The 23,751-nt window shown below is 46.4% G+C and overlaps 2 protein-coding genes across 3 annotated transcripts in view; both read left to right on the top strand.

Moving 5' to 3' along the window:
- Positions 1-3,001, top strand: part of dnajb14 (DnaJ heat shock protein family (Hsp40) member B14) — a 52,084-nt gene extending 49,083 nt beyond the window's left edge. Inside the window, exons 8-9 of one of the 2 annotated variants that reach the window (XM_070872988.1) lie at positions 1,467-1,604; positions 2,674-3,001. In XM_070872988.1, the coding sequence (XP_070729089.1) occupies positions 1,467-1,591 (125 nt within the window). In that variant the 3' untranslated portion in view covers positions 1,592-1,604; positions 2,674-3,001. Of the gene's footprint in view, positions 1-1,466; positions 2,572-2,673 lie in introns of those variants that run through there. The other variant, XM_070872983.1, reaches the window with a different exon arrangement.
- An 8,216-nt stretch (positions 3,002-11,217) lies between these two features.
- lamtor3 (late endosomal/lysosomal adaptor, MAPK and MTOR activator 3) overlaps positions 11,218-23,751 on the top strand; it is a 41,312-nt gene continuing 28,778 nt past the window's right edge. Inside the window, exons 1-4 of the mRNA XM_070872971.1 lie at positions 11,218-11,328; positions 14,856-14,899; positions 18,007-18,041; positions 23,361-23,419. Of these exons, the coding sequence (XP_070729072.1) occupies positions 14,891-14,899; positions 18,007-18,041; positions 23,361-23,419 (103 nt within the window). The 5' untranslated portion in view covers positions 11,218-11,328; positions 14,856-14,890. The remainder of the gene's footprint in view (positions 11,329-14,855; positions 14,900-18,006; positions 18,042-23,360; positions 23,420-23,751) is intronic.

Raw genomic sequence — 23,751 nt, 5'->3', positions numbered from 1 at the left:
TATTCCTTAATAATAACTTTTATTTATATAGCGCTTTTAATGTAGTAAAACATCACAAGGCACTTCACAACAGTGTTACAGACAAACAGATAAATTTGACACCGAGCCACAGAAGAAATTAAGGCGGCAGATCAAAAGCTTGTTTAGGGGTAGGTTTTAACGAGTGTCTTAAAGGAGGAAAGAGGTAGGGAGGGAGGTCCAGAGCTTAGGGTCCAGGCAGCTGAGGGCACATCCACCGATGGTTGATCAGTTATGAGGGATGTTCAAGAGGCCAGAATTTGAGGAGCGCAGACATCTTGTGGGATTGTGAGGCTGAAAAAGATTAGATAGGGAGGGGCAAGTCCATGGAGTGATTTGTAAACCAGGATGAAAATTCTGAAATCGAGGCGTTGTTTAACTGGGAACCAATGTAGGTCAGAAAGCACAGAGGGTGATGGGTGATCTTGACTTGGTGCGGGTTAGTACACGGGCTGCCGAGTTTTGGGTTACTTCAAGTTTACGTCGTGTGGAATGTGGAAGGCCGGCCAGGAGTGAGTTGGAGTAGTCCAGTCTAGAGGTAACAAAGGCATGAATGAGGGTTTTAGCAGCCGAAGAGCTGAGGCAGGGGCAGAGGCGGGCAATGTTACGGGGGTGGAAAAAGGTGGTTTTAGTTATGCTGCGGATATGTGGTTGGAAACTCATTTCAGGGTTAAATATGACACCTAGGTTGCGAACAGTCTTGTTCACCCTCCGATTGATGCTAGAGAGAGGGATGGAGTCAGTGGTTGGGGAACGCAGTTTGTGGCGGGGACCAAAGATAATGGCTTCGGTCTTCCCAATATTTAATTGAAGAAAATTTCTGCTCATCCAGTATTGGTAATACATTCGGTTAACAAAAATCTAAAAATCTGAGATTTAAAATTAACAATTGACTCAGCATCAATTGCATTTGTGGAAGAGAGTTCCGAATCTCTACCACACTGTGTGTAGAAGTGTTTTCTAATTTCACTCCTGAAAGGTCTGGCTCTAATGTTTAGACTATGCCCCTAGTCCCAGACTCCCCAACCAGCGGGAATAGTTTCTCTAACTCCCTATCTGTTCCCCTTAATATCTTATTCGATCAGATCAAATACTAGGGAATATAACCTTTGCAGCCAATGAAGTACTTTTGGAGTGTGGTCACTGTTGTAATGTGGGAAACGCGGCAGCCAATTTGCACACAGCAAGCTCCCACACACAGCAATGTGATAATGACCAGGTAATCTCGCTTTATGTTGGTGATAAATATTGCTTCAGAACACTTCAAACACCGTGTGTGTGTGTGTGTGTGTGTGTATATATAGAAGTGTTTCCTAAAGATCTGGCTCTAATCTTCAGACTATGTCCCCTAGTCCTAGACCCCCCCCAACCAGTGGAACTAGTTTCTCTTGATTTATTCTCCTTATGTATGCAATCATTTTTGCTCCTTTTTCTATTTTTCAAAAAAGGAAATGACTATCTTTACGCGGCCAAAGTATACCGGGACGACAAACTTCGGAAGAAAGCAGAGCTCATGAGGATGGAAAGCTGTGATAAGCTGGCACGACTAAACGATCTGTATCGAGGAGGCTGACCCGTTCGGCAAGGTCTTGCCTTTTAATTTAAATGTTTGATTGTACAGGGAAACATTTTAATTACCTACAATTTACAAAAAAAAATAAATCGAAGTCTTGTTACCGAGTCTTACCTTGAGAATCCTCAGTTGTCACCTTGTTGGTCCGCTTACAGAGGTGTCTGATTGTAGCCAAAGCACTCTGCAGTGGCTGATGTCGTTTGTGTGCGTGCGTGTTTCACAGCCCTGTCACTTTATTGTATACAATACAGTGTATTTTAGATTAGCTTTTTAAAAAAGCACCTGATCGCATCTAATATAATTTACGTCATTTAGTACCAAGGGTTTAATGAGTAACGGGTGTCCAGTTTTATTTAAAATTTTGAAATAGTAGTTTTGTATTCGCCGCCCTGCCACCCACGTGGGTTGGAACGCACACACCGACTGAGCGAACGGCCCCAATCCTTAACTGCGTGTGCGTAGTTTTAAGCGACTTTCCTGAAAGCATTTGTACTTGTTGAGATAGCTATGACAAAATAACTCCATACACTTCCAGTACTTCGTCCACAGTGAGATGGATTTTAACACATTCCTTGATTCATGAAGTCTTGACATTTTAGATACATTCCGACTTTTTTTTTGAGTTCTAAAAGAATTGCTTTGGCAAGGTGTATTCATTTTTGTCACTTCCTATTAACTGAATAAGGTAAGCACTAGAGTGGTATATTGACATATTCCTTATATTAAGGATTATGCAGAGATTTCTTGGGATTAATGTCCACTGTTGCATGTATAGCAGTACATAAACTACTTGATTTCTGTGAATATTGTAAAGTTGTGCTGTAATTCTGAAGAGCCGGATTTCTTTGTACTGAGCCTTGTTGAGAAGTAATGACCATGTAGATACGCGTTGTGAAGAAATCCTGTGCGAAGGTTTAGGATTTGAATACTGTGATATCTGTGTTTTGGGGGACAGGGAATGATGAGGGGTTGAAAAGCTCAGTTTATCGACCATCGTAACTCGGGGGGGGGGGGGGGGGGGGGGGGGGAAGCTAATTGGCATGATAACTTTGATGTCCTCCTATAATTAATTTCCCCCATAGACCGAAAATCTTCAGCTTTCCTTCGCATATCGTGTATCAAAGTAAGGTATCGGAAATTCAATGGGCTGGTGTCAAAGATAGAAATTTTACACCTTGGAATATACAATGAATACTCACAGGTACTTGAATTCTGAAGATGATCATGAAATGACCTGCTAAAGATTGTGAATCCATTGCGACCTCAGAACCTGGCTCTGCTTTTATCCTTCAAACTATCACCCTGAAATCAGTAAAAATGGCCTAGTTTCTATTGTAAATCTGAATTGCTGATTGTAATATATATTTAATGTATCCTTCTCTTAACCTATATCAAATAAAAGTTATTTTAAGCGTGTAACCTGGTTGGTTTCGGACCACAGTTTGTGTTTTTTTTGTTTCCAAGAAATAAAGAAAGACTTGCATTTATATAGCGCCTTTCACGACGTCTCAAAGCGCTTCACAGCCAATGAAGTACTTTTGGACTGTAGTCACTGTTGTAATGTGGGAAACGCAGCAGCCAATTTGCACACAGCAATGTGATAATGACCAGATCATCTATTTTAGTGATGTTGATTTGAGGGATAAATATTGGCTCCAGGACACCGGGGATAACTCCCCTGCTCTTCTTCGAAATACCGCCGTGGGATCTTTTACGTCCGCTTGAGAGAGTAGATAGGACCTCAGTTTAATGTCTCATCCAAAAGATAGCACCTCCGACAGTGCAGGGCTCCCCCAGTACTGCACTGGAGTGTCAGCCTAGATTTACGTGCTCAAGTCTCGAGTGGGACTTGAACCCACAACCACCTGACTCCGAGGCAACACCCAGCTCTGACCCAGTAACCAAACGTCAGTACACTGTTGTTCTGCCTTCCAACCCATTGCATCCAAACCTGCTCGCTGAATTATTATCATTGGTTTTCCTTTTTAGGTACAGGAGGAGGCCATTCAGCCCCTCGAGCCTGTTCCACCATTCAGTGAGACCATATCCTTTTACACCCTTTGCTAGCAAAAAAGCTATAGATCTCCGATTTAAAATTATTAATTTGAGTTAGCATTTGCTGATTTTTTTTTATGTTTGAGAAAGCGAGGGCTCGGCTCTGATTTTAAAGTTATATCCAGCAACGGAAAAAGTGTCCTTCAATGTTCTGATGGGGAATGCCCACAGGCACTAGCACGCCCTCCTCCGATGTCTATTAGCTCAGCCAAACAGACCAGGAAGATCCCAAATTGACTCCCCACTCTGCTGAGTCAGCAGCTCTTGGTAGGAGTGCAATAAATAGGCCTTGGCACCCTTGGATAAGCTCGAGTTCCTGCTCCTGCTCGTCACCCATTGACGTCTGGTGGAAGTCCATGTGTTGATGTCGGGTGAGGACAGGGTTGTGATCAACCCAACTGACACTTGCCCCTAAAGAATGGACATTTGGGCAAGGTACTTGCACAACTCTGAGTAAACAAGTAAACAAATAAACATTAGGTCAAGTGACCCCCGATCTGGGGGACACTCCAAACATTTCGCAAGGCCCTTTTTTTTTTTGTATTTTTGTGTGTTTTTTTTGGGCTTCACAACTCTTTTGGGGGAGTACAAATAAACAGTTGATCGAGTGCCCCCCGATCTGGGGGACACTCCAGACACTTATAACAGCCCTCTTTTTTTTTTTTGGTGATTTTTGTGTTTTTTTTTAGGGGTTTTTTTGGGCACTAAAATCATAGTTTTTTTTCAAGTGCCCCCTATAAAAGGGGAGGAGGACACTAAAACCGGCAGTTAAAATAAATTAGACTTAAACAAATAAAATTAAATTAAAATTTGGTTGCCGGGGGTAATAATGCACCCCAGTCCCTCCGGTGCCCACCTCTCGTGGAAGGCCGCGAGCGTACCGGTGGACATCGCGTGCTCCATCTCTAGGGACACCCTGGGCCGGATGTAGGCGCGGAAGAGAGGCAGGCAGTCGGGCTGAACGACCCCCTCGACCGCCTACTGCCTGGACCGGCTGATGGCACCCTTGGCCGTGCCCAGGAGCAGTCCTATGAGGAGGCCCTCGGACCTACCCGCTCCCCTCCGCATAGGGCGGTACTTGCACAAGAGTAAAGGAATTAAGAGCAGGTGTAGCCCATACGGCCCCTCAGCCCCATTCAATAAGACCCTGGCTGATCTTTGACCTCAACTCCACTTTCCTGCCTATCCCCATATCCCTTGATTTCCCCTAGAGTCCAAACCTCTATCGCTCTCAGCCTTGAATATATTCAACGACCTTTGGGCAGAGACTTCCAAAGATTGACAACGAGTGAAGAAATTCCTTCTCCTCTCACTCCTAAATAACCGACCCCTTATCCTGAGATTGTGCCCCCCCTGGTTCTAGGCTCTCCAGCCTGGGGGAAACATCCTCCCTGCATCTACCCTCTGAATCCCCCTCAGAATCTTGATCAGCAGTTGTGGAATTATAGCCCACTGTGGAGGCAAAACTTTCAGAAGATAAGGGAATGGGAGGGGGGGGGAAATTGCCAGAAATGCAAGGAGGGTAGAAGGATGTCCGATGGAAGCACTGCAACAACTCACAACTTCATATTTTTAGTAAAACATCCTAAGGCGCTTCGCAGGAGCGATTATCAAACAATTTGACACCGAGCCAAGGGAGATATTGGGACAGATGACCAAAAGCTTGGTCAAAGAGGTAGGTTTAAAGGAGGAGAGAGGTTTAGGGAGGGAATACCAGAGCTATAGGCCCAGACAGCTGAAGGCTGGAGCGATTTAAAATGGCGATTCTTCGACAGCACCTCCCAACCGTGTGATCTCTACCACCTAGGACAAGGGCAGCAGGTGCATGAGAACACCATTACCTCTAAGTGACACACCATCCCGACTTGGAAATATATCGGCCGTTCCTTCATCGTCGCTGGGTCACAATCCTGGAACTCTCTCCCTAACAGCACTGTGGGAGCACCTTCACCACACGGACTGCAGCGGTTCAAGAAAGCGGCTCACCACCACCTTTTCAAGGGCATTTAGGGATGGGTAATAATTACCAGCGAGGTTATTGACCTTCTCTGTTAAGAGAAATAGGTCCTTCCTATCCACTCTAAGCCTTCATAATTTTATACACCTCAGTTAAATCTCCCCTCGGCCTCCTTTGTTCCAAAGAAAACAACCCCAGCCTATCCAATCTTTCCTCATGGCTAAAATTCTCCAGTCCTGGCAACATCCTTGTAAATCTCCTCTGTACCCTCTCGTGCAATCACATCTTTCCTGTAATGTGGTGACCAGAACTGTTTGCAGTACTCTATCTGTGGCCTAACTAGTGTTCTATACACTTCTAGCATAACTTCCCTGCTCTTATATTCTATGCCGCGGCTAATAAAGGAAAGCATTCCATATGCCTTTTTAACTACGTTATCGACCTGTCTTGCTACCTTTAAGGATCTGTGGACATACACAAAGGTCCCACTGTTCCTCCACACCTCAGTATCCTCCCATTTATTGTGTATTCCCCTGCCTTGTTGCACCTCCCCAAATGCATTACCTCACACTTTTCCAGATTGAATTCCGTTTGCCATTTTTGCCCCACTGACCAGTTCATCGATATCTTTCTGCAGTCTGGAGCATTCCTCCTCATTCAACCACACGGCCAATTTTTGTATCATCTGCAAACTTCTTTATTATGCCCCTACATTTAAGTCTAAATCATTAATCTATACTATAAAAGCAAGGGACTGAGCCCTGTGGAACCCTTATCTAGCTTTCCCTTAAACACATCTTTGCTGTTCGCCTCAACCACTCCCTGTGGTAGCAAGTTCCATATTTTCTGGGTAAAGTTTCTCCTGAATTCTTTACTGGATTTATAAGTAGCTTTCTTCTATTTATAATTCCTAGTCTTAGACTCCACCCCACAAGTAGAAACCTCTTCTCTACATCTACCCATTGCTACGTTATAGGAGCTGTTAGTATTGGGGTGGTGGAGACTCATTACTGTGCGCAAATTTCCAGTTTGCTAGAGCACTCGCATCTGCAATGCACAACAGACCGATTAAATGAATGCCTGCTTCTCGGACAGTCCTGTTCAGTCCTGATGCACTGAGAATGACAGATGGGAAACTCTTCCAATTCATGCCTTAGGCAGAAAATTCCTGAAACAAAAATGAATAATTGTACAGTGTTTTGGAACTTTGGGCATATTACAAAAGGACCATTATTTTTTGTACACCGGTTGGCATAATGACCAGAAGCAGCGGTAACAAAGGTGAACATCTCACATGTCTGACCCTGGTTGATGGTGGGAGCAAGGACTATAGGATATTGTACTGGAATACAGACCAGCAAGTCAGAGTTTCCCAATGGAATTTTCCCAAGAACCCCGAGTCTTAATCTGCCACGGTCCATGTTGAGACCACCTAATAGCCCAGGGATGCAACCCGGGACTTTGCGGTGCTGCGGTCATTAATCCAGAGCTCCAGTGGACAGCTGCTCACTGATGTACAACGCGGAGATCTGCAATGCTGCTGTGTACAATGAAAAAAAAGACTTGCATTTATATAGCGTTTTTCATGACCACCGAACGTCCCAAAGCACTTTATAGCCAATGAAGTCCTATTGAAGTGTAGACACTGTTGTAATGTAGGAAACGCGGCAGCTAATTTGCGCACAGCAAGCTCCCACACACAGCAATGTGATAATGAGCAGATAATCTGTTTTTTTTGTTATGTTGATTGAGGGATAAATATTGGCTCAGGACACTGGGGATAACTCCCCTGCTCTTCTTCGAAATAGTGCCATGGGATCTTTACATCCATCCGAGGCGGCAGACGGGGCCTCGGTTTAAAGTTTCACCCGAAAGACGGCACCTCCGACAGTGCGGAGCTCCCTCCGCACTGCACTGGGAGTGTCAGCCATATTTTGTGCTCAAATCCCTGGAGTGGGGCTTGAACCCACAACCTTCTGACTCCGAAGCGAGAGTGCTACCCACGACCACATGTGACACCAGAGCTTGGCTCCGCCCCTAAACATGTGACACCGGCGCTTGGCCCCTCTCCTAAACATGTGACACCAGAGCTTGGCCCCTCCCCTAAACATAAGAACATAAGAAATAGGAACAGGAGTTGGCCATTTGGCCCCTCGAGTCTGTTTCGCCATTCAATAAGATCATGACTGATCTGACCATGGACTCAGCTCTACTTCCCTGCCCGCTCCCCATAACCCCATATCGATTAAGGAACCGTCTATTTCTGTCTTAAATTTATTCAATGTCCCAGCTTCCACAGCTCTCTGAGGCAGCAAATTCCACAGATTTACAACCCTCTGAGAGAAGAAATTGCTCCTCATCTCTGTTATAAATGAGCGGCCCCTTATTCTAAGATCGTGCCCTCTAATTTGAATCACCCCCATCAGTGCAAACAGCCTCTCTGCATCCACCTTGTCAAGCCCCCTCACAATCTTATACCTCTCGATAAGATCACCTCTCATTCTTCTGGATTCCAATGAGCAGATGCCCAACCTACTCATTGGGTCACTAAGGAGGACACAAACAACCTTCCGGATATAAAAGGGGTCAGAGGGTCTAATAAGGAGGAGGAACTGAGGGAAATCCTTATTAGGCAGGAAATTGTGTTGGGGAAATTGATGGGATTGAAGGCCGATAAATCCCCAGGGCCTGATGGACTGCATCCTAGAGTACTTAAGGAGGTGGCCTTGGAAAATAGCGGATGCATTGACAGTCATTTTCCAACATTCCATTGACTCTGGATCAGTTCCTATCGAGTGGAGGGTAGCCAATGTAACCCCACTTTTTAAAAAAGGAGGGAGAGAGAAAACAGGGAATTATAGACTGGTCAGCCTGACCTCAGTAGTGGGTAAAATGATGGAATCAATTATTAAAGATGTCATAGCAGCGCATTTGGAAAGAGGTGACATGATAGGTCCAAGTCAGCATGGATTTGTGAAAGGGAAATCATGCTTGACAAATCTTCTGGAATTTTTTGAGGATGTTTCCAGTAGAGTGGACAAGGGAGAACCAGTTGATGTGGTATATTTGGACTTTCAGAAGGCTTTCGACAAGGTCCCACACAAGAGATTAATGTGCAAAGTTAAAGCACATGGGATTGGGGGTAGTGTGCTGACGTGGATTGAGAACTGGTTGTCAGGCAGGAAGCAAAGAGTAGGAGTAAATGGGTACTTTTCAGAATGGCAGGCAGTGACGAGTGGGGTACCGCAAGGTTCTGTGCTGGGGCCCCAGCTGTTTACATTGTACATTAATGATTTAGACGAGGGGATTAAATGTAGTATCTCCAAATTTGCGGATGACACTAAGTTGGGTGGCAGTGTGAGCTGCGAGGAGGATGCTATGAGGCTGCAGAGTGACTTGATAGGTTAGGTGAGTGGGCAAATGCATGGCAGATGAAGTATAATGTGGATAAATGTGAGGTTATCCATTTTGGTGGTAAAAACAGAGAGACAGACTATTATCTGAATGGTGACAGATTAGGAAAAGGGAAGGTGCAACGAGACCTGGGTGTCATGGTACATCAGTCATTGAAGGTTGGCATGCAGGTACAGCAGGCAGTTAAGAAAGCAAATGGCATGTTGGCCTTCATAGCGAGGGGATTTGAGTACAGGGGCAGGGAGGTGTTGCTACAGTTGTACAGGGCCTTGGTGAGGCCACACCTGGAGTATTGTGTACAATTTTGGTCTCCCAACTTGAGGAAGGACATTCTTGCTACTGAGGGAGTGCAGCGAAGGTTCACCAGACTGATTCCTGGGATGGTGGGACTGACCCATCAAGAAAGACTGGATCAACTGGGCTTGTATTCACTGGAGTTCAGAAGAATGAGAGGGGACCTCATAGAAACTTTTAAAATTCTGACGGGTTTAGACAGGTTAGATGCAGGAAGAATGTTCCCAATGTTGGGGAAGTCCAGAACCAGGGGTCACAGTCTATGGATAAGGGATAAGCCATTTAGGACCGAGATGAGGAGAAACTTCTTCGCCCAGAGAGTGATGAACCTGTGGAATTCTCTACCACAGAAAGTTGTTGAGGCCAATTCACTAAATATATTCAAAAGGGAGTTAGATTAAGTCCTAACTACTAGGGGGATCAAGGGGTATGGCGAGAAAGCAGGAAGGGGTACTGAAGTTGCATGTTCAGCCATGAACTCATTGAATGGCGGTGCAGGCTAGAAGGGCCGAATGGCCTGCTCCTGCACCTATTTTCTATGTTTCTATGTTTCCATGTTTACTCAATCTTTCCTCATAAGTCAACCCCCTCATCCCCAGAAACAACCTAGTGAACCTTCTCTGAACTGCCTCCAAAGCAAGTATATCCTTTCGTAAATATGGACACCAAAACTGCACACAGTATTCCAGGTATGGCCTCACCAATACCTTATAAAGCTGTAGTAAGACTTCCCTGTTTTTATACTCCATCCCCTTTGCAATAAAGGCCAAGATACCATTGGCTTTCCTGATCACTTGTTGTACCTGCATACTATCCTTTTGTGTTTCATGCACAAGTACCCCCAGGTCCCGCTGTATTGCGGCACTTTGCAATCTTCTCCATTTAAATAATAACTTGCTGTTTGATTTTTTTTCTGCCAAACTACATGACCTCACACCTTCCAATATTATACTCCATCTGCCAAATTTTTTCCCACTCACCTAGCTTATCTGTCCTTTTGCAGATTTTTTGTCCTCCTCACTATTCATTATACTTCCAAGTTTTGTGTTATCTGCAAATTTTGAAATTGTGCCCTATATATCCACGTCCAAGTCATTAATATATATCACGAAAAGCGGTGGTCCTAGAACCGACCCCTGGGGAACACCACTGTATACATTCCTCCAGTCTGAAAAACAACCGTTCACCACTACTCCCTGCTTCCTGTCACTGAGCCAATTTTGTATCGAGGCTGCCACTGTCCCTTTTATTCCATGGGCTTTAATTTTGCTGGCAAGCCTATTATGTGGCATTTTGTCGAACGCCTTTTAGAAATCCATATACACTACGTCAACCACATTACCCTCATCAACCCTCTCCGTTGCCTCATCAAAAAACCCGATCAAGTTGATTAAACATGTGACACTGGAGCTTGGCCCCTCCCCTAAACATGTGATGCCAGAGCTTGGCCCCACCCCTAAACATGTGACACTGGAGCTTGGCCCCCTCCCCTAAACATGTGATGCCAGAGCTTGGCCCCACCCCTAAACATGTGACACTGGAGCTTGGCCCCTCCCCTAAACATGTGATACCAGAGCTTGGCCCCTCCCCTAAACATGTGATACCAGAGCTTGGCACCACCCCTAAACATGTGATGCCAGAGCTTGGCGCCACCCCTAAACATGTGACACCAGAGCTTGGCCCCTCCCCTAAACATGTGACACTGGAGCTTGGCCCCTCCCCTAAACATGTGATACCAGAGCTTGGCCCCACCCCATAACATGTGACGCCAGAGCTTGGCCCCTCCCCTAAACATGTGATGCCAGAGCTTGGCCCCACCCCATAACATGTGACGCCAGAGCTTGGCCCCACCCCATAACATGTGACCTACCAGAGCCTGGCCCCGCCCCATAACATGTGACACCTGAGCTTGGCCCCTCCCCTAAACATGTGACACCCCCGGGCGCTGATTGGCGGACTCGGGTGCGGGCTGAGGAGCTGGAGCGGCGGCAACAGCAGGAGCGGGAATCGCGCTGAGGTAACCGCGGGCCCTCACCTCTCCCTGCCTCCCTCACCATGCCCCCCGCGCCTCACCTCTCCCTGCCTCCCGCGGGCCCTCACCCTCTCCCTGCCTCCCTCACCATGCTCCCCGCGCCTCACCCTCTCCCTGCCTACCCCGCGGGCAGGCTGTGCGCAGGCCCGGCGACAGAAAGGCCGGGGCCGCGCTCGGCACCTGGGCTCACCTCTCACTTTGTCTTTTAATTCGCCTCAGTTCTTCACTGATCTCCCCTCCCCCGGAAAGTTCTAGAAGATTCTCGCCAAAGCCGTTGGGTTGGGGTTTTGGGGGCCGCGGTTTGTGTTTCCATGGGGCCGGTCAGCTGACCCCGATTGCCGGTGACGTCTCCGGCCGTGACGTCACGCGAGGCGGCGGCTGACGTCAGCGGTCTCCCCTTGCTGTGACGTCACGGCGGTGCAGTTCTGCCAGTTGGCCTCAGTTCCCCTACACTGCAGCACAGGAGGAGGCCGTTTGGTCCGTCGTGCCCATGTTGGGTCCCCCGCCTCCTATAAAGGTTACAAATCTGATGGGTGTCAACCGTGGCTCTCGCCCTCGCCCCCGAGTCAGGAGGTTGTGGGTTCAAGTCCCACTCCAGGAACTCAATCACATAAATCCTGGCTGACATTCCCAGTGCAGTGCTGAGGGAGTGCGGCACTGTCGGAGAGGCAGTGCTGAGGGAGCGCCGCACTGTCGGAGGGGCAGTACTGAGGGAGCGCCGCACTGTCGGAGGGGCAGTACTGAGGGAGCGCCGCACTGTCGGAGGGGCAGTACTGAGGGAGCGCCGCACTGTCGGAGGGGCAGTACTGAGGGAGCGCCGCACTGTCGGAGGAGCAGTACTGAGGGAGCGCCGCACTGTCGGAGGGGCAGTACTGAGGGAGCGGCGCACTGTCGGAGGGGCAGTACTGAGGGAGTGCCGCACTGTCGGAGAGGCAGTGCTGAGGGAGCGCCGCACTGTCGGAGAGGCAGTACTGAGGGAAGCGCCACACTGTCGGAGGGGCAGTGCTGAGGGAGCGCCGCACTGTCGGAGGGGCAGTACTAAGGGAGCGCCGCACTGTCGGAGAGGCAGTACTGAGGGAGCGCCGCACTGTCGGAGGGGCAGTACTGAGGGAGCGCCGCACTGTCGGAGAGGCAGTACTGAGGGAGCGCCGCACTGTCGGAGAGGCAGTACTGAGGGAGCGCCGCACTGTCGGAGGTGCAGTACTGAGGGAGCGCCGCACTGTCGGCGGGGCAGTGCTGAGGGAGCGCCGCACTGTCGGCGGGGCAGTGCTGAGGGAGCGCCGCACTGTCGGCGGGGCAGTGCTGAGGGAGCGCCGCACTGTCGGCGGGGCAGTGCTGAGGGAGCGCCGCACTGTCGGCGGGGCAGTGCTGAGGGAGCGCCGCACTGTCGGCGGGGCAGTGCTGAGGGAGCGCCGCACTGTCGGAGGGGCAGTGCTGAGGGAGCGCCGCACTGTCGGAGGGGCAGTGCTGAGGGAGCGCCGCACTGTCGGAGGGGCAGTGCTGAGGGAGCGCCGCACTGTCGGAGTGGCAGTGGTGAGGGAGCGCCGCACTGTCGGAGGGGCAGTGGTGAGGGAGCGCCGCACTGTCGGAGGGGCAGTACTGAGGGAGCGCCGCACTGTCGGAGGGGCAGTGCTGAGGGAGCGCCGCACTGTCGGAGGTACCATTTTTCGGATGACACCTTATACGGAGGCCCCATCTGCCACCTCGGGTGACACAATTTTCGAAGAATAGAGGAGTTTAGAAATGTATTTGTTGAGGTCCATGAATTTCTGCACTGGTGGAGAGGGAAGGAGAAATTCTTTTTCATAGGGCTGAGAATTTGGGCGTTACTGGTATTGCCTAGGTATGTGAAGTTTATATTTGACCATTGTAAGGCTTTTGTCGTATATATTCTGGAAGAGCGACCTACTTTCTGTTTTGGAATGGTTAACATAGAAACATAGAAAATAGGTGCAGGAATAGGCCATTCGGCCCTTCGAGCCTACACCACCATTCAATAAGATCATGGCTGATCATGCAACTTCAGTACCCTTTCCTGCTTTCTCTCCATACCCCTTGATCCCTTTAGCCATAAGGGCCATATCTAACTCCCTCTTGAATTTAGCCAATGAACTGGCATCAACAACTCTCTGCGGCAGGGAATTCCACAGGTTAACAACTCTCTGAAGAAATTTCTCCTCATCTCAGTCCTAAATGGCTTACCCCTTATCCTAAGACTGTGTCTCCTGGTTCTGTACTTCCCCAACATCGGGAACATTCTTCCTGCATCTAACCTGTCCAGTCCCGTCAGAATTTTCTATGTTTCTATGAGATCCCCTCTCATCCTTCTAAACTCCAGTGAATACAGGCCCAGTCGATCCAGTTTCTCCTCATATGTCAGTCCTGCCATCCCGGGAATCAGTCTAGTGAACCTTCGCTGCATTCCCTCAATAGCAAGAACGTCCTTGCTGAACATTGTACATGAAGAGCTAGCCAAATACCGTGGATTATGGTGGGATTGGTCACTTATAGCAGAATATTAACTGCATGGAGTAATATTTGGTTCTCCATTTCTCCAGAATTTGTTCATTTTTGAGATCAAAAATTAATCGTCTTAATGAATGACCCTGATTTCTCAGTTTCGCTTAAATGCATTTGTGAAACTTCATAGTATGATACACTGTTTGAAATAGTCAAACTTGTGTTATGCTGGCCTAGCATCTTTCGAAGATGAGCTTGGATCCAGCCCACACTGATGGGGTGAAAGCTCCCTCTGGTTGCAAGGATCCGAAGTGAAATGAACTTGGGCAATCTCAACCCAGTTCTAGCAATCATGGCCTCATAGCATAATACTGTCCCTAATATGTATGTCAATTATGCCCAGATAGCTGCTGCAAGAAATGGTCTGTGGTGCAATAACAACAACAGCTTGTATTTATATAGCGCCTTCAATGTAGTAAAATGTTCCAAGGCGCTTCACAGAAGCATTATCAAACAAAATTTGATACTGAGCCACATAAGGAGATCTTGGTCAAAGAGGAAGGTTTTAAGAAATGTTAAAGGAGGAGAGAGAGATGGGGAGGAATTCCAGAGCCCCAGGCAGCTGAAGGCCACCGATGGTACAGCGAAGGAAATGAGGGACATGCAAGAGGCCAGAATTACAGGAGAGCAGAGATCTCGGAGGGTTGGAGGAGATTACAGAGATAGGGAGGGACGAGGCCATGGAGGCATTTGAAAGGGAGATGAGATTACGGCTGAAACATGTTGCTGGGCAGAATAGAGGAAGCATCGAACCACTTGATACGTAAAATATTCCATTGCTCAGAACTCGCTATTCTTGTTTTGCTAAACACACAGTCGCGCAAAAGCCATTGACTTCTAAAATCTTAAATTCCTCCACTCATGCTATGTCATGACTCAGTTTGCATTTGTAACTGAGTTATAATACTATAATTTTGCCTTTATTCAAGTAAGCACATAAGAATAAAGTCATGCATTTAAAAGAAGTAATTTACCTCACTGTTGTGTTTCAGAATTGGGTTTGCCTCACGTGAAATCTTAAAGCAAAATGGCAGATGTGAGTAATATTTTCCTAATTACTATGAAGAAATGTGAAAATCTAATTTGCTCGGCAGCCTGTATAGTAGGGGGTTTAAAGAGCATATGGAAAGAATCTGCTTTTTCAAGGCACTGTGACATAAACAAAGGTGCCAACAATGATCAAGTGTGCAGTTACTGTACGTTTGAACCAGGCTGAGTGGTGCAGTGAATGTGTTCCCACTGCTGTAAGCCGCGCAGCTAATCTAGATGCAGTCAGAACCTCATCTATCATCTGCGATTGTTGTGTGCAATATCTGTGGATTCCACTGGCATGGTAAGTTATTTTGCTTCCTTTTCTAATTCTTCAAAGAGCAAAATTCCAGGCGGAGGAAGCTTCCATTGTTGTGTCTCTGACTTTTAAGCGCTCTAACGTAGTGTTATATCGAAGTGATGCATTTTGGTGGGAAGATTGAGGAGAGGCAATATAAACTAAAGGGTACCATCCTAAAGGGGTGCATGAACAGAGAGACCTAGGGGTATATGCACACATCGTTGGAAGGTGGCAGGGCAGGTTGAGAAAACGGTTAGAAAAGCATATGGGATCCTGGGCTTCACAAATAGTGGCATAGAGTACAAAAGCAAGGAAGTTATGATGAACCTGTATAAAACACTGGTTCGGCCCCAACTGGAGTATTGTGTCCAATTCTAGGCACCGCTAGGAAGGATGTGAAGGTCTTTGAGAGGGTGCAGAAAAGATTTACAAGAATGGTTCCAGGGATAAGGGACTTCATTTATGTAGATAGACTGGAGAAGCTGGGGTTGTTCTCCTTCGAGCAGAGAAGGTGTTCAAAATCACGAGGAGTCTGGACAGAGTAGATAGAAAGAAGCTATTCCCATTGGTGGAAGGGTCGAGAACCAGAGGACACAGATTTAAGGCGATTGGCAGAAGAACCAAAGGCGACACGAGGGAAAACTTTTTTTTACGCAGTGAGTGGTTAGGATCTGGAATGCGCTGCCTGAAAGGGTGGTGGAGGCAGACTCAATCGTGGCTTTCAAAAGGATATTAAATAAGTACCTGAAGGTAAAAGATTTGCAGGATTCCGGGGAAAGGGCGGGGGAGTGGGACTGGCTGATGAAGTGCTCTTGCAGAGAGCTGACACGGGCTCAACGGGCCGATTGGCGGCCTCCTGTGCTGTAACCATTCTATAATTCTGTGTTCTGCAGTGGTTCTTGCAACCCCCTAGACCTGATATCTGCAGCGTAAGGTTCGATTATATTTACTGCACACCTGAAGGTTCACTGTGGCCGTGACTCCTTCCTTTACATCGCCTCGCAGCTATCCCCGGTGCCTCTGTGCTGTTAGACCGTGTCTGGCATCCCATCTTGGATGAGCCTTGATGTCATCCGGCTAAACATTGGGAATACCGAAGCCATTGCCTTTGGCCCCCATCGCTTATTCCATACCCGCACCGCGAACTCCAACTCCTCTCTGGCCACTGTTTCCGTTTGAACCAGACTGCTTGCTCCCTTGGGCTCCTGAGATGTGGGTCTGATCATGGTCATGGAGTCATCATAAAGACTTTCTAATTCCACCTCTAACATTGCCCACCTCCGCTCTTACCTCAGCCCACCTACTGCTGAAACATTCACGCTTGCCTTTATCATCATCGGACCCAATTATTCTGGTATTCTACTGGACTGCATCCCTTCACCATCCATAAACTCATCAGCTCATCCAAAATTATGCTGCCCATATGCTATCTTGCACCAAGTGTTCCCTGCCCACCATTGCCCTACATTGGCTCTTGGTCACCCAATGCCTCAGGTTTTAAATTCTTATCCTTGTTTACAAATCCCTTCCTGGCTTGGTCCCGCTGTAGATCTAACTTCCTCCAGCAACTGTACCCAATGAAAAACCACACTGGTGAGCTGAAGAGCTGCAGCAGCTCTGAGTCACCAGTAGGAGGTAGTGTTCTCAAATGCTTAGACTCGCCATATCTGAATATAATGGCCTCCATCTCTCAAAGTATGATGGGCAAGAGGCTCAATATCAAACTTGGGGATGGTAGCATTGTGGCTATGTTACTGGACCAGTAATCCAGAGTCCTGGACTAATGATCCGGGTACTGAAGTTGCATGTTCAGCCATGAACTCATTGAATGGCGGTGCAGGCTAGAAGGGCCGAATGGCCTACTCCTGCACCTATTTTCTATGTTTCTATGAGACAAGAGTTCAAATCCCACTACAGCAGCTGGGAATTTAAATTCAGTTAAATAAACCTGGAATAAAAAGCTAGCATCAGTAATGGTGACCGTGAAACTACCGGATTGTCGTACAAACCCAACTGGTTCACTAATGTCCTTTCGGGAAGGAAATCTGTCTCCCTTACCGGGTCTGGGCCTATATGTGACTCCAGACCCACGGCAATCTGGTTGACTCTTAACTGCCCTCTGGAATGGCCCAGCGAGACACTCAGTTGTATCAAACCGCTACGACACTACACAGACTGCAGCGGTTGAAGAAGGCTGGCTCACCACCACCTTCTCGAGGGCAGTTGGGGATGGACAATAAATGCCGGTCTTGTCAGCCCACATCCTGTAAATTATTTTTAAAAATCCATCCAACCTCATCTTTTGGGCAGTTAACAAACTATTTAGATAAAGAGTCAGTTTGTGGTGTCTTTACCCCCCCCCCCCCCCCCCCGCCTGTTTTTTTTACACACATTATTCCTTTAAACCCAGATCCCTAGGTGGGGTAGGGTGTGTTATTTTAGCATGTACATAATGTTTCTGTGGTGTGTTTCATGCATGATTGGTGTGAGTTAAGTCGTTTGCCCAATTGAAAACCACAGCTCAAAATAATTTTGTATGTTGGCTGCTGGTTAATATATTTTTGAGTTTAAAAATGAGTTGAGGCTGATGATCAGCCATGATCTAATTGAATGGCAGAGCAGGCCGTAGGGGCTGTATGGCCGACTCCTAATTCTTGTGTTCTTAAACAATTGTTTCAAATAAATTCATGGTGGCTCAACTCACTGGAGCAGTGAGAGGTTTGAACCTCAATTCTTGTTTCAGATTGAAAGTTTGGAATGTACTTATGTTATAATAATGTAATAAAAATGTAAAGTGACTTTCTTTTATGCAGGACTTGAAGAGATACCTTTACAAACAGTTGCCTAGGTAAGAGAATCAATCTTTCCTTATCTCTGATCTGAGCTTCCCTTTCTGACTTTTCTTCAGTTCATTTCCGATTGGCTACTACCTTAGTTACTGCCATAACCGCATATTAATAATCCCCATACTATTCACACAGTAGGTCCATGCAGCAGAGCAGGTCTCCAGTTGTCTTGGGTAACCCTTGCCACTGGACCAAGACCTAGCTCTGTCGAGCCCGTGTGGTGGCTGGTGTGCAACGGTCACCACACGTTAAATAAATCCACGCACAGGCATCTTCCACCTTTCAGGATGTAGTTCGGGTTCTTCTTTCAAAACATCTGTGAACTCATCCTTTTTTTTGGCGTGAAAGCAAGTCATCCTCGTTCGAGGGACTGCCTATGATTGACTATTCATTAATTAGGCCTATATATTTCTTAATTGCTATATTTCTTTGCACTTCTTTATCTTCTGGTATTGGTCTAGAAAACCATTCCTTATACACTCCAGGAAATCCTCCTCCACCGTATTGCTATCAGTTTGATTTGCCCAATCTATATGTAGATTAAAGTCATCCATGACAACTGCTGTACCTTTATTGCACGCATCCCTAATTTCTTGTTTGATGCCAACCCCAACCTCACTACTCCTGTTTGGTGGTCTGTACACAACTCCCACGAGCGTTTTCTGCCCTTTGGTGTTCTGCAGCTCTACCCATTCGGATTCCACATCATCCAAACTAATGTCCTTGCTTACTATTGCGTTAATCTCCTCTTTAACCAGTAACGCTACCCACCTCCTTTTCCTTTCTGTCTATCCTTCCTGAATATTGAATACCCCTGGATGTTGAGTTCCCAGCCTTGGTCACCCTGGAGCCATGTCTCCATAATCCCAATTACATCATATCCGTTAACAGCTATCTGCGCAGTCAATTCATCCACCTTATTACGAATGCTCCTCGCATTGAGACACAGAGCCTTCAGACTTGTTTTTTTAACACTTTGTCCTTTTAGAATTATGTTGTAATATGGCCCTTTTTGATCTTTGCCCTTGATTTCTCTGCCCTCGACTTTTCCTTCTTTCTACCTTTTGCTTCTGCCCCCATTTTACTTTCCTCTGTCTCCCTGTATAGATTCCCATCCACCTGCCATATTAGTTTAACCCCTCCCCAACAGCACTAGCAAACATTCCCCCTAGGACATCGGTTCCGGTCCTGCCCAGGTGCAGACCGTCTGGTTTATACTAGTCCCACCTCCCCCAGAACCGGTTCCAATGTCCCAGGAATTTGAATCCCTCCCTCTTGCCACGTATTCCTCTCAACTACCCTGCTGTTTCTACTCTTACTAGCACGTGGCACTGGTAGCAATCCTGAGATTACTACCTTTGAGGTCCTACTTTTTAATTTAACTCCTAGCTCCCTAAATTCAGCTTGTAGGACCTCATCCCGTTTTTTACCTATATCGTTGGTACCTATGTGCACCACGACAACTGGCTAGTCCCTCTCCCCCTCCAGAATGCCATGCAGCTACTCCGAGACATCCTTGACCCTTGCAACAGGGAGGCAACATACCATCCTGGAGTCTCGATTGCGGCTGCAGAAACGCCTATCTATTCCCATTACAATAGAGTCCCCTACCGCTATAGCTCTCCCACTCTTTTTTCCTGCCCTACTGTGCAGCAGAGCCACCCATGGTGCCATGAACTTGGCTGCTGTTGCCTTCCCCTGATGAGCCATCTCCCCCAACAGTATCCAAAGTGGTATATCTGTTTTGGAGGGAGATGACTGCAGGGGACTCCTGCATCACCTTCCTACTGCTGCTCTGCCTGATGGTCACCCATTCCCTATCTGCCTTTGTAACCTTACCTGCGATGTGACCAATTCACTAAACGTGCTATTCACGACATCCTCAGCATCGCGGATGCTCCAGAATGAATCCATGCGCAGCTCCAGTGCCACAATGCGGTCTGACAGGAGCTGCAGCTGGATACACTTCCCGCACGCACAGTAGTCAGGGATCCTTGAATATTCTGTCACGTAAGTGAATTATTTTAACTCTGCTCCAGGTGCCTATGCAAACAATTGACCTAATTTGTCCAGTGTTCCTGGACAGGTGAAGAATTATTAAAACCCCAGCAGTGCCCCTGCATACACTTTGGGTTGCTAAGTCTTGGCTTCTCCAACCTGCCCCTAAACTCTCTTGGTGGTAAGTGGGTCCTGCTCTACATGGAGAGGATGCATTCCACATCAGGCAAACATAAGCTCTACCTATGTGGAGTTCTCAGTAAGTTAACTTGGGGACTGTTAAACATGGGGATGAACTTCTGTGTGTGTCAGACTTTTGGCCAAAAACTGGAGCATATTCACTGTCACGTGCTGGCTATGGCTCTTTTTCCAATTTATAAGACACAGGTAATTTTGGATGGGGCGAGAAGCAGAAGTGACCGAATTTCTCTCAATTTATAATTCTCTCTTTCCCCCCCCCCCCCTCTCCCCTGGCACAACAACAATAAATGTGTTGTATGAAGTCAGTCTTGTGCCTCATTTTAACCTGTTCACTTGTGGCAATGAAAGATTTTGACTTTCAATAGTCTAAACATTAAGTGTCAATTGTCTCCATAAAGTTTCTCTTGCATTTGTGTTGTGTTTCTGTGGAGCTGGCTGTAAAGGAAACAATTTACAAATTTCTATCAATTTGTAATCTACCAAAATTCTCTGGATTCTAGTGAGGTCCCAGCAGATTGGAAAACTGCAACTGTAATGCCCCTATTTAAAAAAGGAGGCAGACAGAAAGCAGGAAACTATAGACGAGTTAGCTTAACATCTGTCGTTGGGAAAATGCTGGAGTCCATTATTAAGAAAGCAGTAGCAGGACATTTGGAAAAGCATGATTCAATCAAGCAGAGACAGCATAGTTTTATGAAAGGGAATTCATGTTAACAAATTTGCTGGAGTTCTTTGAGGATGTAACGAGCTGGGTCGATAAGGGGGAACCAGTGGATGTGATGTATTTGGATTTCCAGAAGGCATTCGATAAGGTGCCCCACATAAAAGGTTACTGCACAAGATAAAACTTCAAGGGGTTGGGGGTAATATATTAGCATGGATAGAGGATTGGCTCATTAACAGAAAAAAGTCGGGAAGAATGGGTTATACCTTGTAATGATAGATTGATAGATTGAGTAACTGGGTCTTTACTCGTTGGAGTTCAGAAGGATGAGGGGTGATCTTATAGAAACATTTAAAATAATGAAAAGGATAGACAAGATAGAGGCAGAGAGGTTGTTTCCACTGGTCGGGGAGACTAGAACTAGGGGGCACAGCCTCAAAATACGGGGGAGCCAATTTAAAACCGAGTTGAGAAGGAATTTCTTCTCCCAGAGGGTTGTGAATCTATGGAATTCTCTGCCCAAGGAAGCAGTTGAGGCTAGCTCATTGAATGTATTCAAGTCACAGATAGATAGATTTTTAACCAATAAGGGAATTAAGGGTTACGGGGAGCGGGCAGGTAAGTGGAGCTGAGTCCACAACCAGATCAGCCATGATCTTATTGAATGGCGGAGCAGGCTCGAGGGGCTAGATGGCCTACTCCTGTTCCTAATTCTTATGTTCTAAAATCGTTTCCTCTTGGACTACTAAAGTCGATTTCTCAACTTTTGTGGCCATTCTATATGATCCAAATATTGCAAATTTAAAACCTATAACGTGGGGAGTATATATCGCTCAGTTTCAGCAGCAGACTCAAAGCAGGTCCCGGCTTTTTGAAGACTTTGAGCTAGCAATTTCCTCACAGTTCCCCCGCCTCAATCTACAATACACAAGAGCTTACGTTCCATTCAAACTGTTCCCTATCGCTGTAATCTCCAGACCGCAGTCTCCCTGAGATGTCTGCACTCCTCCAATTCTGCCCTCTTGAGCATCCCTGATTATAATTGCTCAACCATTGGTGGCCGTGCCTTCGGTTACCTAGGCCCCAAGCTCTGGAACTCTCTGCCTAAACCTCTCCACCTCTCTTTTCTCCTTCAAGACACTCCTTAAAACCTCCCTCTTTGACCAAGCTTTTGATCACCTGCGCTAATTTCTACTTATGCAGCTCGGTGTCAAATTTTTATCTCATAACACTCCTGTGTAGCTCCTTGGGACATTTCACGATGTTAAAGGCGCTATATAAATACACGTTGTTGTTGAGAAACCAGCTTGGAGCGGCTGTCTCTGCCAGTAATAATTATTCTAAATGTAGAGTCTTAGTTTTACAGATTTTATTATAGGGAATAATACTCTCAGACAGCACACATGACGATACGAAGGCTACGGGACACCTTGCATTACAGATGCTGAGTTCGGTCGCGGAGTGATTATCCTCCGGCTCTTCCCTATCTTACTTACAATGATCTCTCTTTTTAAGCTCGGCTAAAAGGCCATTGCATCACATCCTTGATGACCTTCATTCTTGGTTTTACACTGAGCTTACATCAACTCAGCATTCTTGGGAGTAGGTCTCATAACAAAAGCTATGCTTACAAGTACAGAAAGGTAAAGATATACTCATCAAATGGATAGACACATCTATTAGAAGATTAAAACTAGCCGAGGCTATCTGTATGGCAGCAATCGGTATAGCCGACATTCTACAGTTATCACCTGTTTCAACAGATTCTGCAAAACTGTATTAATTGCACAATGGAGTTCTGAATGTAAAATGGAGTTCTCAATATAAAATGGATTCTTTAATAAAAGCTTTCCTGCAGTGTTCGTAACGCCCTCTTTCCCCCTTCCCCTCCCATTCTGCTGCATGTCTGTTGTCTGTCTGAACAGACAAAGATGATGAGTTTGGTGAATCCTGGTTGGAAGGTTAGCAGCCCCTCCCTCTTTAGTGCTAGCTAAACTGCTCTATAACCAAAATAGCCGCACTGACATTAAGGAGGACGGGCAGCTCCACTCCCTCACCACACTCACCTAACTTCACCAATGGGAGGAGTAGAATTAGTGGACGGAGGGCGAGTAAGTTTACAATGTATGCGGAGGTCGCCATTGTGGCTGATTCTCTCCCCTTCCTTCCTGGAGGTGTTGTGCAAATGACCATTATTCACATGTGATCCACTAACACTGTTAGTTCGCCGTAATTACCCACCGCAAAATACGGCCCAGCATATTTAAAATTCTTATTTGTTAACACCAACATCGCAAGCTTTGACTTCTCATTAGTTTTCTGTGTCTTTCATTACAATTTTCCAATGAATGAAATCCTACTGTGCAATAATTTCAGAAGTTGCACTGTTTTAAATTCTGATACAAATGTAGAGATACCTGATAGGTACACAGAATAATCTTGTGCCATTGTTTTACAGTGTCGAGGGCCTTCATGCCATTGTGGTATCTGACAGAGATGGAGTGCCTGTAATTAAAGGTAATTTATAGCTGCTCCTTAAACTGCCCTTTTACTGTCATCTTCTAACTAATCAGTAATTGTATTATGGTCCTTATTCCTGATTTGGATTGGCTCCTCATCTATTTGGCAGGATCACTGCAATGTCCAAATAAACTTCAAACTAGATAGAACAGGTTGCAAATTAATATACTTTATCTCATCCCAATTCTATAAAATGAGTTACAACACTGAAATAGTCTGTCCAAACAGAGTAAGGGTGAAATGCATCTTTAGCAAGGGTTACAAAGCACATTTATATAAATGCATTTATATAGCGCCTTTCATGTGTCTTTAGCGCTTTAAACCCAATG

Source organism: Pristiophorus japonicus, chromosome 2 (genome assembly GCF_044704955.1).
Source record: "Pristiophorus japonicus isolate sPriJap1 chromosome 2, sPriJap1.hap1, whole genome shotgun sequence".
Classification (NCBI taxonomy): domain Eukaryota; kingdom Metazoa; phylum Chordata; class Chondrichthyes; family Pristiophoridae; genus Pristiophorus; species Pristiophorus japonicus.
Note: the sequence above shows the minus strand (reverse complement) of the source record. Positions and strands in the feature narration are given on the sequence as shown.